A 15,267-nucleotide genomic window follows, 5' to 3' on the forward strand; every position below is an offset into this window, starting at 1 on the left:
GTTGCAAAGCATAACTCAGTTACACTTATAAATTATGAGAGACTGTGTGTGTGATGATGTGTGTAGGATGTATAAAGTTATCCCACTGTGTATGGCGACTGGAAACTGCTTCAGCACGCCCCTTCAAACACAAAGTACATTTATTTTTTATGCTTTTATTTATTCTTAATGTTATTTCAAAGCTCAACAGTTCAGGTTTCAGCTCCTTGTTTCACACGCACACATGTTGTGATTCAAATCATTTAGTTAAATCTGATTTCAGTGTAATATCGCAAACAAAACATCCTCTGAGCTGAGAGAGTCAGCTGCTAATTCGTCAGTGGACTAATTCCCCACAGTGACACCTAATGACATTATCAATTAATAACTAGAGGCTCTGATTTCAATCTTAAGGGACATATTTGTTTCTTTGTAAGTGTTTATTTTTACCTTCTCCACAATCACTGCCGCTATTCCGCGCCATGTGAATTCTGTTTGCGTGCAGACTTTTTCCTTTTAACGTTTGAATTGAGTCTCATGTTTAAGCAATATTTGTCCCATGGTAAATTGAAACCAATAGCTCAGATGTAGTGCTCTCCCCTCTCCAGAGAGTCTGACTGGATCAGAGCCAGATTTCTCCAGGCTGACTGGAAGGTAATTAAGTGGCAGCAGACTGGGGCATACTGTTTCAGGCATCCCTATGAAATGATAATGGTGGCGCTGCAGCGTTAACATAAAAAAGACAATATGACACATGCAAAGCATTCACATTCATAAAGCATTGGGTACTGCAAACCAGTGAGGATTCATATTTCCAGACAGTCCAAGATTATATTCACTGATGAGAAACTAACAATAAAAAAAGGAAAATTAAGTTTTATCAGGCCCAGAAAAGAAAACCCTAAACCTAATGCAGCAGAGTTATTACAAATGATTGCATTGTATTCTAGAGTCTATGGCAATATCGTTAATAAAACCTCAGTTTTTTCAATATTTATCAGTAAGAGCAGCTGGATTGAAAATACATCAGATGCAGAAAGCTTGAAAATGTACTATTAATTAGATTTATTTTTTGTAATTGTCTTTCTTTCTGTTGAAATAAGGGGAGGACTCATGTATGACTCAGGAATAATCCATCTAGGCTTCTTCCTTTGCCGCAGTGTCTTTTCTATATATTCATATAATATATATTGTGCAATTTTGAACTAAACTAAACTGAAAGCATTATGTACATCTACCACATTTCGATGTCCTCTATGCCTCCAATAGTAGGTCTGCATATTTTTTGTACGAGTGATGTGTAATTTGTCTGATGGTAAATTGACCTCACAATGTCAGTCAAAAGACACTTGTCAGGTTTCATTACCCAGAATTCTGGAGTAGACGCATCATCGGAGGTGGCTTACAGCGGTGGCTAACCTTGGTGGGACTCATTAATGTCCACTCATCAACCTTGCAGTGCTTACTCCAAGTCCCCACATTACTTATATTATAAGAAGTCTTTTTTTGCACTCAATGGCAGTCAAGGAGACATAGGTTGTAAAGAAGGGACAGTGGAGGTTTAGCTGCTTCACCACCTTGCACCTTTAATGTGGTCCACTAAAATGTTATATTATTCTACACAACACTCTCTTTTGGTAGATAGTAGTTTCAATTAAACTAATCTTAACCTACAGATTACGCAGTACGTTTTCTTAGATAGATGATAGATAGATACTCTTGCTCTATGTAACTTCAGTGAGCGAGATGTGACTGACTGATAGTCACTTCCAAGAAACAGGTCCATTGAGTTCTGCTGAACTTTAAATCAGTTAAAAAGAATAAAAACGACGCGTTTATCATCAATCTCCAGAGAGGAGCTTTTAGAATATTGAGAAATCTCCACAGACTTTGGTGAATTCATAGATATGCAATCTTTAGTGTAAGTTCAATGTAAACAATCTTTTTTGTGTGTGTATCGTCTCTTTTTTTCATTTTTTGTATATACAATACCAGAGGGAGACGTATGTGTGAATTGGGGCTGTGTTGTCAGTTAAAGAAGTGGTCGAGCCAAATGCACATAACATAGAAAAATAAAACAAATGTTTGTGTGTGTGTGTGTGTGTGTGTGTTACAAGGAAGTTGCTCAGAAATCTATCTACAATAAATCTGTTTTCTTAAAGCTGTGGTGTAAGATTCAGGTGAGGAAACTATTGGCAGAAATTAAATATAAAATAATCCTAGTGATGTTTTCACGAATGTGTTATCTACATTGCACAAATTGTGGTTTTCTTTTCCCCTAGAATGAGTCTTTTAGATTTAAATACTTTATATTTACATCTGGAGCAGGTCCTCTCTACGGAGGCCGCCATGTCGTCTAAACTGGACAAATTAAACACCCTTTGAGTTTTCATGATAACTGAAGGTTTCCACTGGTTCTCTTTCATGTTTGGAAGGTGGGGGGGGGGGGGGGGGTGGTGAGGGGTATTCAGCTGCAACATGAAACTTCACCACTAAATTCTACACACTGAACCTTTAAGTTTTTTATGCAGTAAAGTGTAGACATCTTCACTTCAGCAGTGGTTCAGGAGCTGCTGCTTGTGGCCAGCAGGGGCGCTGTGTGGACCTGTGGATGAGACGGTTACATGTCACCCATGTGACGAGGAAGTAGACACTGGAGGCTTGGAGGTAAACATGGAGGTAAACATGCTACACACACATAACACGTTATTGAATAAAGAGCTGGTTTGTGTTCCCCTGCTACACGTGACCCTGTGTGAGGAGTTTCTACGTGTTTCTCCCCAGTGACGACCTCCAGCTCCAGGAGCATGTTCCCCCAGAACCACCCGGGTAAAGCCTTCGTCTGCGGGCTGATCCTCCTCCGCTTCAATAAACGACTCTTAACGATGTCTGGACCGAACCTCTCCGAGGAAAGCTCGGGGCCACCGAGGAGAAGCGGCTGCGTGACCCGGGTCGATGCCGACGGGAGGCGGTCCGAGCCGGGGACAGGCAGCGGCAGCAGCAGGGCGGAGGGAGAGCAGAACCAGGGGAGGTTCTCCCAGGAAGAGATGGACGTGCACAGGGTCCATAGAGAGGCGTGTGAGGTGAGAAGCATCAGCTCCACCTTCATCTGGGGCTCAGTCATCTACTCGACTAGCTGTGATGAATGAGAGCTTTTCTACTGTTTGTTGTGTGATAAAACTTCAGTGCACAAAGTATTCAGATAGTTCCTTTACACTAGAAATACAACTAAAGTCTATCATTCCCAATGTGACACAGATACAAGTACATCCATGTGAGCCTTGTGTATTAACAGCAAAGTGCCTGCATACATATAAAGAATAACTACTCATCTCAGAGTGTTATTATTATTATGCTCTATACTTGTATTACATATAGTATATATACTATCAGTTGGGTTTAAAGACTGAATTTTGCCCCTGAGTGAAGGAAACATTTTACAAATCAAAGGTATTATGTATTTATACCTCCTCACTATGTATCGGACTTTTGTCATATTGCTTTTAATGATTACTGTTTTATTGTGAAAATTATTTATATCAGTTTATTGCCAAGTCATGATTCTAAACCTGGAAAATTTAGAATCTATACGAGTTTATGTTGAGCGTCTTTGTGTCGTGCATAGTTTACTCATTGGTTATGAGCTATAATATTCATATTTGAAGAGACTTTTTGGGAGCTGTCATGTCATCCATCTTTATAAACATTCTATGAGGAAAATATACAACAACAAAAAACCTTGCTATGTTAAACAAAGTGATAATAACATTTCTGGATCTGTCCATTCGTCCAGATCTCCCCCAAAATGCACCAGGTTCTGTCTTTGCCAAAGTTCCATCCAAGTTTCATGGAAATCTGTTCAGACGCTTTTTGAGTAATTTTGCTGACAGATGAAATAGTGGTGAAAACATATTCTCCCTGTTTGAGGTAAAAATGATACTGATGAATTTAGTCATTGGTGAATAATATTATAGCGAAACTGCTGAGCTGCAATGAAACAAACACAACTCACTACACAGGCTGAATCTCAATCTTCAAAATGTGTTCTAAGGGTAAATGATTTTGTAGCTAAAACCAATAATCTCTATTTTCCTAAAAATATTGACCAATAATTTATTTTGAGGATCCTCGTACAAAGCAGGATAATTGTGTAAGACATGTCTCCTTTAAGTGCTTTTTAAAAACACCATATTTTACATGTAATAGCCTGAGACCTGCTGTCAGTTGCACAAGAAGCCTAAAATTATGAGATGCAAATGGTTTTGGACCAATACCAACATTGTTTATATAATCTGATGCTGTACCAGCCGTAATGATATGCTCGCTGTGGTGCTTCTCTAGAGCCCATCTGTCTCCAGGGCAGAGATCCCCCATGGGTCCCCGGCAGAATGAGATGTTGTCATTTCAATTACAACTAGTGGGTATAGTGCTGCAGAATAGACTTCTTTGTTTTGGTATCAGATTTCACTCGTCTTCTCTCCCCAGCTGTAATATTTATTATTTTCTGAACCATTTAACAAAGAGATCGTGGCTGGATTCACCGCATGTGATGTAAAAACCCTTTCAAACAGTAGCCTGGAGATATTTCAAGACGATTCCAGTCCCAGCAGCTTTGTTACTGTTTTCTTTAGAAGCATAGCATCTCACATGTTTTCCACCCAGCACATGTCATAAAAGCAATGATCATTGTCTTCATCAGATCCATCATATTCACTAAATCCTCCTGGCTCTTTATCAGGGCCAGTGAGCTCTGATGGCCGCAGTGTACGGGTGTCGTCTTTACGCCTTTGGGCTTATTCGCTGTAAATACTGTGCTTCTGACTGTGGGTGAAGCTGAAGCAAGTTGGCTACGACCTGAGGAGAGTGGTAGAGCCGGGGTGGGAAAAGCACAATACAGAGGGGGCCGTGGCCGTGCCAGCTTCACTATGTGGCCCTGCAATGCCATGTGAAATGACAGGCTGTGTCACCAAAGTGCCCGGGGCCCTTTTCCCTTTGTAGCCTGTCAAAGCTCACCAACTAGTGGGCTCTCAGTTTGAAACAGACTGAGAGCTGACATTTTCTAACTTCCTAAGGGATGGCAGAGGAGTTCAGTGTTTTCCACTCGCAGAAGGTGTTTGTGTGTCTGTGCGAGACAAACGATCGGTCCAAACACAACAAATAAAAGAGCCCATTGTGTCTGGAATACGTTTCGTTCAGTTTCCTGCAAATCTGCGCTGAATGAAAACGACCGTCTTCCCGTGCACTGTGAAATGCTCACAAAAGGACAGCACTAACTAATTAGTAACATCATAAGAATTCGACTGTCTTACATCTGTTTCTATGCATAGAGGTCATCCATTGTGTTCGAGTCGACCCAAAGCAATCTGTCTCCATGTGCTTGAGCATGCCTTTGTGTATATGTAATGTATAGGGTTAAGTATGCAGGGGTCACACATTCCCATATGTGTTTTTGTGTCACACTAATCATATAATAATATCTTCATTATATTCAGGCGAAGAAGCAGCTGTATGTCGACCCTTCCAGTGGGTACAAGGTGTTCACAGAGTATGCCCACCTTCAGAGAGGAAAATGCTGTGGCAGCGCCTGCAGACATGTGAGCTCTTTGTTTTCTGTTTTACCAAATGCATCTTCCTCCTCAGCCCTGTTTGTCTCTGCGCTCTATTGTGTTCATCAGTTGTGTAGTTGTGTTCTTTTGTGTTCTGCTCAACCCCCGTTCCATCCTGTCCGGTCCTTTTCTGTCCCGGGGTCTGTTTCCATACTATAATTTATAGTCAGTGTTAAACTCCTGATTCCATCGTGTTAAAACAATTTGTATGTGTACAGCAGTTCAGGGCAGCCTTAGTTCAGCTGTCTATGGTGCTGATGAGGATGATGACATTATTTATTTAACTTTGACATTTTCACTGTTAGGTTTTTGTTTAAAAAAACAACACAAATACTTAAAAAATTAAATACAAAATCGTTTAACTAAAGCTCATTTAAAGCTTCCACTCTGTGCATCTATATGACACATGTTGATCAGTGGAAGTTGATAACAAGTGAATGTATTGTTTAGCTCCAGATCTTAGTGTTGATTCTTGAATGTGAGCGTGTGTCATCACCTTCCTGTATTGGAAAAATCAGCAATAAAGTCCAAACAGCGCAACAGAGGCAGGAGATGACTTCAACATAAATTATCAACATCTCTTTAATAACCAAAGCAATGTCTCTCTGTTGCCTCATGTCTCCACATGTGTTTCATGTAAAGAGGTGACTAGTGGTGGCTGAATAAACAGGTGAGCAGCTCATTGTGCAGCAGGTGTGGTGCAGACTCAGGGTTCTGTGGACTGAGTCTTTACCTACCACGGCAATTCGATTACAGCAGGTCACTTTTACAGTTTCAGAAAGAAAGCTGCAACCAGCATCACCACAGGCCGAGCAAACAGCCCATTCCAAACAGGCAGGTCTAGAACCTATACACTTCACTACTGGTGGGATTGAAAGGCACAGATCCCAGTTGATTCTGTTGGTGTTTGGACTTTGTCAGAGGCTTCTGACCTTTCACAAGTTACCTGGATTTGTTTTCAGTTTTCACACCTCTTGTTTAAACACATGGGGGGTGCAGGATGGTTTTCATGATCTCACTCTTGTTTTCATATCTGACATGTTCTGGTCTGTCGAGTCCACATCTTGTCCCATCCAGCCTCGTCTCATTTTCTGTCCTGCCTTGCACCATCACATCTCCCCCAGTCTCCCAGTGGTTCAGTCCTGATTCGGTTCCTCCTCATCCTGTTCCCCTCTTGTTTCTCACTTTGCTCTTCTCTTATATGTTCTTTGCACATGTTACTCTCTTGTTCACTGACGATCTGTTCCACACGTAACCATTTAACACCATTATCTTTTTTGATTCTCCTCTAGTGTCCGTATGACCAGGTCAACGTGAAGGACCCTGCAATGAAGAAACAGTTTAATTCTTTATTTTATGTATAGGCCTAACACACTGGTGCCAAAGGTAGAATGTAAGAGCCTGTTTAGAATGGAGCGCATGTTGCTTCTCTTCTGCCTGTCGTTATTTTGACTACTTGAGTCATTTTTTTATCAGTGTACTAAATGATGAAATATGGGTAGTGTCTGTGCAATACTTACCTCCTATGAATCACAACGATTCTTAGGATTATTTTCATTCTCACAAGACAAGGATGGAGGAGGAAGGATTCTTTCCACAGAGCCTCATGTAAAATAGCCTTTTATCACGTCTCTGTTTTGTTTTTCTTTTTAACGGTGCTACTCGGATGTCCGTATCTACTTAAGACTCTTGAATAATATGTGGTGTTCTCTCTCGTCTGATACATTTACCAGGGTTGTGGGAGTATGGAGATGAAAACTGAAAGAGCATTTTAGATCTTCGCCCTCAAGATAAAGGGCACATAAGCAAAAGTATCTGTAGATAGTCGGACAGAGTCTTGAGCTCGTTTGCATCTCTCGTTATTTTTTCTCCCAAATGTAAAACCACATGAATATTTGCATCATTCTCACTCCACAAGTGCTCGACTGAACTGTCTACCTCTGACTGAAATACTGTGTTATTAAAACTAGGCAGGGGCCAAGGGTCAGCCCTCACACTTGGCTGCGCTGCTTTTACACCACTTGATGGAATCAGGCTGTTAACAAACATGCCATGGACATCAACAGCAGCCCTCCCCACCGGACTCGCAGCTCAGCCTCCTGGCAACACTTGGCTACAGCGCAGCTCCCTGCGGCTGCTCTCCTGAGCTGCAGCCTAATGAACTCCTGGGCCCTGTTATCCCAGCACTGCGCTAGATCAGCTCATGTTCAGGAGCATGCTTAGACGCACACATGCATAGGAAGGCTATCTCCATCAGACTACCCTGTGGCTCCTAATAGGCCAATATAGTATAAAGGTTGCACTAAGCACCGCACACTGTAGCCCACAGTAATGGTACAAGGTGGGGTCAAGCGCTCATTCGGAGCTACCTTCGGAGCTAACAAGAGATGTTGAGTTGAGATGTGCCACTTGATTTGTGAATGCATGTGGGTAGGCAGCGCGATGCCTTCAGGCGCTGGCTCCTAACCTGCCACACACACTCACCCGTCTCCACCTGATTGGGCAAACCGCGTCGGGATGAGAGGATGTGTCTGCCGCGGAATTCTGTCGCAGCCGCCTACTGGCGCGGCCACAATTTTCCTCGGCAGGTGGGTCCCAAAGGCAAGTGCTTAGTGATCGGAGCAAAGCCCTGTGAGCGGCTACAAGGAGATTCATGATCCCAACAGTGCTGGGGAGGACAGGTTCTTGGGGACGCGTCGTCAGGCGGGATGAGAGGCGAATTTATTTGGTGTTATTCTAAACCGAGGCAGCGGAGCGTGCGGCAGCAACATTCCTACAGCGGGATGGTGAAGGTGTCACACTCATCAAGTACCTGGGCCTGCTTGCCTGCCGCGGCTCTGCGGGTTTTGCCTAGGGACTTGTCTGTCACATTAAAGTAGATGCATTGCCATTCAGGGCCTCGGCGGTCCTGCAGCCTGACCATGAAATAGGCCAACTTTCATGTCTGCCTCATCCCTCCACGTCTCCCCAATCCAGTGATGGCACAATTTGAAATGGTTTTTTTCTCCCATCATGTTGTAGCCGAGCAGTCGGTGACTTAGACACAAACAGCACAGCGATGACTTCGACAGATTTATGGTGAAATTTACTTGAACATCTATGACCTGAATGATTAAACATGATAAATAAAACATTTTGTGTTTTTTTAAATCAAGCATTTTCTTGAGTTGTGTTTCTTTAAATGGGCGATTCATAATTGGCAAGAAATCATTTAACTTGAACCCCTATTTAATTTATTTACAACACCTAATTATTGCTAATTTAGTTTTCAGTTGACAAGTTTGTCACATTATTCAAAACAAATTTATTCTACCTAGTTCATCAATTCATTCATTTGTTGATTTTGTCTGTTTTATTAAGTACCAGTAGAATTATATGAAATAAAGAAAAAAATAAGGTTTTACTTCTCAATGTAAACAAATATACACACACACGCACTAACCCACAGCCAGCGGTATTCCCACAGCGCAGATGTGCCTCCCAAGTTACAACCGCCAACCAGACGTGAGGTGTTTATTTCAGGCGTTTTGGCCTGAACATCTCTGACCTTCAGCTGGAGCATATGCTGCGCTGGAGCAGAGTGGCAGCTATAGGCCGTGTGCCTTTCCACAGGACGGTGGCCCTAGCCGCAGAGAAAGAGAGAGCTGTCCAGTTTGGAACTGTGACCAGACAGGCTCTAGTCACAACCAGTTAACAGGCCGAGCAGACCCCTCACCCTCCCCCCCCTCCATCTCAAACAGGCACAGAAGCCCCACGGCCAATGGCCCCAACCACAGTCAGTTACAGTGTCTCCATCACTGTTGGCCAGACCAGCCAGGAACTGACACAGTGTTGGTGGAGGGAAGGAAAAAAAACAACTTGAGTGTCAGCCGTATGATGGCTGAAAGGAACATCAGTCGCAGCAATTGGCCGGGCACTGCTTTGTGTGATTGTGTGTGTGTGTGTGCACGTGCGGCTGCGTGCACGTGCGTGTTGATATTCAAGCAGAATTTGAGCAGCACCAACATCAACGTCTGGTCGCTCTACACAGACAATGTCAGCTCGCCTCGGGGCAGCAGCCCCCACAGTGGTCATATGGACAACCAGATCCCTGTGGTTGAATTAGTGATAAAAAAACAAAAACACACTCACATGGCCACTGAGTGACAGTCAGCGTGTCAGATGCCTTTGGACAGACGGGGCTGCAAATAGCACCGAGGAGCGGCTTCTCCCTCTGACCGCAACTGGTGGTCAGGCTCATGCCAGGCCAAGTCCAGGCTGCCAGATGAGCCCAGATGAAAGAAGCGTCGGGGGCAGTCACGGGGAACCTCGAAGTGCCTGCAGAGAACTTTGGCCTGTTTACTTCCGTCCAGGTCCCTCGCTGATGTAATCCTATCTGTGATTTCTTGTCCACATTTAGAAGACAAGTGGTGCCATTGTTTTGTTTTTTGTAACCATCTAAAGCCCAACCTATTTATCATGATGTTCCCCTCTGACTCCGTCTTGCAGTCGGAAGCAGGGGCCCGTTTGACAGGATAACAACAAGCATCACATAAACCGCTGGGCCTCCTCCCAAAAAGCTGCTTTTACCCCATAAGGTTATACAGCGATAAAGAACATCCATCTATTATGTTTCCATGTCCTTTCTAGTGTGGCCAGATATGGACTAATACGTGCACCATTCCTCAGGAGGATACTCTGTCCCCAGAGGAGATGAGAGCGTGTGTATGTATGTGTGTGTGTGTGTGTGTGTGTGTGTGTCGAGGTGGCGGTGTGCAGTCGGAGCTGTTCTGGAGGCAGGGAGGGGAGGCAGGCAGCAGTTGGTGTGCAGAGAGCAGAGGCTCAGGCTGGCTAGTTAAGAGCTTCTCTCTCCTATCCTCCATCTGCCAGGGACCGGGGTTGTGATTTGAGCTCCAGCAGAGCAGAGCAGGGAGGGGATCGAAGGAGGGGGGGGGATGTAGAGAGGTAGGGCTGTTGGGGGTCGGGGGGAGCGGCGTAGAGAGGGGTAAAGGGAGGGAGGGGGGAGCGTTGGTTGGATGAGACGGAAAAGAGAAAGTGTGGAGGGAGCGGGGAGTTTGGAGGAGGGAGAGGGGAAAAAGTGAGGGAGAGAGAAAATAAGGATGGAAATGAAAAACAGGATACATGGCGACCGACGAGATCTATTTATAGCCTCTTCTATCATTATTATTCTTAACCCCTGTTAAACATTTGAGTTGCAGGCATCAGAAATAATAAAAACATTAGTGTGGCTATATTCTATCCTAATATTTTAATATTTCCACACTGCCAATGACTGTGACTCCATGTCCATGGTGTGTTTGTAAATATTTCCATATCACCATCCTCTCACCACACCACCCACCCACCCAGACTCATGTGACTGGGATATCCAGAGCTGCACTCCTCCCTCTGTTCCTCCTCTTCCTCAAACCCCCTCTCCCTTCCCACTCCTCTCCTTCATTCTGTCAGTGTTTAGCCTGTGGTTCCCTGAGCCACAGTGGATCCTGGGATCGCCTTCCCACCTCCTCCTCCTCCTCCTCCTCCTTCACCTCCCTCGGACTCCTTGCCCACGTCGCCTCCACCTCTCCTCCGCTCCTCTCTCTGGCGCTGCTTCGGGACCCACTGAGGGTTCCCTCTGTGAGACTCGAGTGTCACTTGAGGTGACCCAGAAATGATAACTCCAGATGAACCCTGGATGTGTGGTAATCTAACCGCCGTGCCCTACAGCAGAGAGGAGCCATGGAGCCAGGGAGGGAGCCAGGGAGGGAGGCAGGGAGGCAGGGAGGGAGGCAGGGAGGCAGGGAGGCAGGGAGGCAGGGAGGGAGGCAGGCATCCTGGTTGGTGCTGCATCTGCGGCTTCACTGTTGAACCAAGCCCGCTGCAGAGCTGGGTATCATGCTTGGAGAGCGCTGTGTGCACAGTACGCGTCATAGTACACAGTGAAATGGATCTCAGTGCCGCTGCATTATTGATGAGATACATTGTGATGTCAGCCCAGGCGGAAGGAGCAAAGCAAAATGACTGTTAGCAATATGGCACATGATCATTTATGCAAGCAGTACAGAGGTGTAATTAATTGCCACCCTTTGCTCCCAGTCCCAGCGCTCACTCACTCAGTATTCACTTGTCAATTGGAAACCAGTCCATACGTCAGTGGGTTGTCCTCCATGTGGCCAGTGTGAATGTGGTTTGGGACATCCTGCCTGGTGGATGACCTCCCTCTGTCATGTGAACAGTAAACATACAATCCAGAACATGCCCTTTAAACTGTCTTACATTGGGTTATTAATTCTATTATTATTTAATGGCCTGTTATTATGCTCAGCCTCTCGGGTGAACAGTGATCCAGCGATGCACAATGAAATTAGAGCAACATTACCATTACATTACCATGAAAAATATTGATATTGGTCATTTTGTCACAGCAACACTCAAACCTTCTTCCAAACATTAACTGTATTAATATTTAGTAAAATATTGACATTATTATTATTTCTTCAATCAGTATTTTTGCAATATGAGGCCAAATGGTGTGTAAAATGCTTCCTGGCTTTATTGACTGTGACTGTTTATCTATACACTGAATGTAGATGAGGTTGGTCGCTTCTGCTCCTGCAGGTGAGAGAAACGGAGAAACATACGTCACAGTTCAGGGGAAACGAAATGTGAACACAGTGATTCAGTTATTTAAATATTCTGTATTCAGTGCACACCCAGTGAAAAAAACACACGTTATACATCCTAACCTGTAAATTCATATTTTGTTTTACATTTGTACCGTTTCATGAATTAAAGTAATCATTCGTTTGCCATTTTAAATCATCTTAAGTAAATATCTGCCAATCACTCTTGAATTTGGATTTTCTCCTAAAATTCAGAAATTAAAATCTATTTTTTTTATTTCTAATCTGATTTCGATTTGATGTAATTATTCAGTACCCTTTCCTTTCCACAGGCACGTGTTGTTGTGCTCCACGTGTCCGTCAGATTGATTGATCTAGTTTGACTGTACAGACCTTTCCAATCAGTCCCTCCCACAGACCTCTGCTCTGCAGCCAGTGGAATCACACTTGTGACCATTTGACGTCTCGTTCAGTTTTGACCCACACATTATGTAATTATCATTTTAGGATATAATCTACTATTCCTTTTCATTTCAAAATTCGTGCTTCAGGTCCAAAATAAAACTTTGGGGGGTGAATTCAAACATAAGTTGTATTAAAACAAGTGGAAAGTGGGTTAAAAATCCTTGAATCTGGTTTCAAATCTCTCTAATGATGGTTGTTTACCATTTGGCGACAACTGACTCCAGATCCTGCAGATTAACCCTCTTTAATTTACGAGTATGCATCACACATTATAACCTACATGCTGAGTAGGCCAGTGGCTCATCTCCCCATTTTTCCAAGTGTGTGTGTGCGTGTGTTTTGTGGTGCGCTGAGGGCCGCCTGCACATGGGAGAGGAATATTTAAATGTCTTGTGTTTTAATTGACGCTTGAGCTGGAGGTGCAGGCTCAGAAACGAGGAACAGCCCCCATCTACCGGCAGCGTCTCCTCCGTCTCCAGCTCTGCGCACTGCGCGCACAGTCCGGAGCGCCTCCGCCTGCGCGCTGCACAGGGATCTGGATCTCACTGCGCAAAGCCTCAGGTAAGACCTCTTCTATATGCACGTGTCGGACTGGGAAATTAAAAATTCAGGGGAGAGGTTATAACAAAAAAAAAGAAAGGAGAGCAACGACAGAGGAGAGCGTGTGAAGTAATGCGCGACTGATCTGATGCCTGATAAATCCAGTGGCATGGGCGATAGAGGCTCGTCTCCGGGATAGACGTAGTGGAAGGTAAAACCAACCCCTCATTCATTTCACCGATTTATTTATACACCGGTTATTGTAAATACGTATTTTCAGCAATGAATGAATGCAATCTTAAATTATTTAATTTGTTATTCTGGAGTTTGGTATCAAATCCAAATGCAGCCCCCCCAAAAAGACGCCTTTCTTCAAATACACACCCAGTCATTTAATTCTTATTAATAACTGAGATGGGAGATTTTATTCTTTTTATTTATATGACAAAACTCATGCCCTGAGACATCATCGCCCTTTTTAAAACACCACATTTGTCATTGTTTATATTTTGGTTTTCTCTTTTTTTGCAAGCGAGGTTTAAATATGAAAAAAACATGAAAAACAATCAGTGATTAATTCGGATTGTTTCGTGTTTTTAAAGCTTTAATTTGCTTTTACAAGATCGTGCAACTTAAATTAGGGCAAATCATCGTCTGGAGCTAAACGAAAAATGACACACCATCGCCCTGATTCCTTTACCTCCAATATATCTGAAGCCACTAATGAAACGTGATGGGAAGCATAGAACTACATTATTTAATTGGCAGGGTTCATTTCCAATTCATGCAAAAAATATTGCCCCTTTAGTTTTATTAGAAAAAGTCTTGCATGAGCTTTAGTTTATAAAACATCTGCAGTTTAATGTGATGCTTTAAAATAATACAAACAAACACGTCATCAGTGTGTATTTATTTATTTATTTATTTACTTGCAGGTAATATCCCAATTACAAGGGGGGAAAAGGGGGAAAACGTAACACAACAGAACGACAACACAAAAGACCTGATTCCCTCAGCCCCTCACTGACACAATGTTACACCCACTTCAGTCAAATGAAATGTCACTGCTGCAGGCAACGGGTCACAACACTCTTCTCTATCCACATACATGTCTCCATCTTGAAATATAAAATTAAACGGGAGCATGCACAAATGGGAAAAAGTCATATTCTCATCATAAATCGCCTTTATTTAATTTCCAGGGTGTATAGAAACCTGCGGTGAGATTAAATATCACGCAGGGCTGAGCTGATGCCTCCTCTCAGGGTGTCTTTGTCCAGGTGAAATCAGATCCTCGCGTCCCCCCCACACTCTCTTTTCAAACCCACCACCACCACCACCAGCAGCACTGCTGCGGAGACACTGACAGAGCGCACATGAACAGCTGCAGGTCCAGCTCGTCCAGGAGGGGCCCCGAGCCTTAAAGTCCTCTGGCTGCGTTATCAGGGGGCCTCCAATTAAAGCCAACACAACTTCATGGTGGTGGGTGATGTCAGTGGTGGTGGTGGGGATGGGGTGGGGGGTGGGGGGGGCAGAGACACACGAGATAATGTAACACGTCTCGAGATGAAGTAATGAAGCATCCACACCTGCAAACACCTCCCACCACCACCACCTCCCTCCCCTCAGTAAATCTATTAATGGGACCAGAGTCACAGATTCAGACAGTATATATATATATATTGTTTTAATGCAAAATATATATATTAGTATTTTTTATATCTATATATATATATATATATATATATATATATGATATTGCAGGGAGCATGCAGATCTCGTTATCCGGATATCAGCTGTAAAGGCCTGTGTGGTGTTTGTCAAAATACCTCAAAATACTTCTTTCTTGGATGTTGTCACCATTCCTCGTCCTACAGTGAGTCGGACCTTAAACTCATCGGTTTGCATATATATATATATGTGTGTGTATATATACGTGTGTGTGTGTGTGTGTACTTTGTGTTACAGAGTTTTCACACCCTTTAAAACGGACACGGATCTTTTATTGTAGCTTCACAGCCTCGTGCACAGTGTAGATTATATATATTATGGTAAAGAATCACGTGAAAATATTA

General features: G+C 43.5%; 1 protein-coding gene across 2 annotated transcripts; it reads left to right on the plus strand.

Annotated features, from left to right (window-relative positions):
• Positions 1 to 2,551: 2,551 nt before the first annotated feature.
• c9h1orf53 (chromosome 9 C1orf53 homolog) lies at positions 2,552 to 8,739 on the plus strand. 2 transcript variants are annotated; one of them, XM_053431450.1, is made up of 4 exons: positions 2,552 to 2,658; positions 2,764 to 3,062; positions 5,472 to 5,573; positions 6,878 to 8,739. In XM_053431450.1, the coding sequence occupies exons 2-4, from the start codon at positions 2,787 to 2,789 to the stop codon at positions 6,947 to 6,949; spliced, it is 450 nt and encodes a 149-aa protein (XP_053287425.1). In that variant the 5' UTR covers positions 2,552 to 2,658; positions 2,764 to 2,786; the 3' UTR covers positions 6,950 to 8,739. The 2 variants fall into 2 exon arrangements, with proteins under 2 accessions (XP_053287425.1, XP_053287427.1); XM_053431452.1 differs by lacking the exon at positions 2,552 to 2,658 and having other exon boundaries at positions 2,672 to 3,062.
• Positions 8,740 to 15,267: the final 6,528 nt, after the last annotated feature.

The sequence above is a fragment of the Pleuronectes platessa genome, chromosome 9 (genome assembly GCF_947347685.1).
Source record: "Pleuronectes platessa chromosome 9, fPlePla1.1, whole genome shotgun sequence".
Classification (NCBI taxonomy): Eukaryota; Metazoa; Chordata; class Actinopteri; order Pleuronectiformes; family Pleuronectidae; genus Pleuronectes; species Pleuronectes platessa.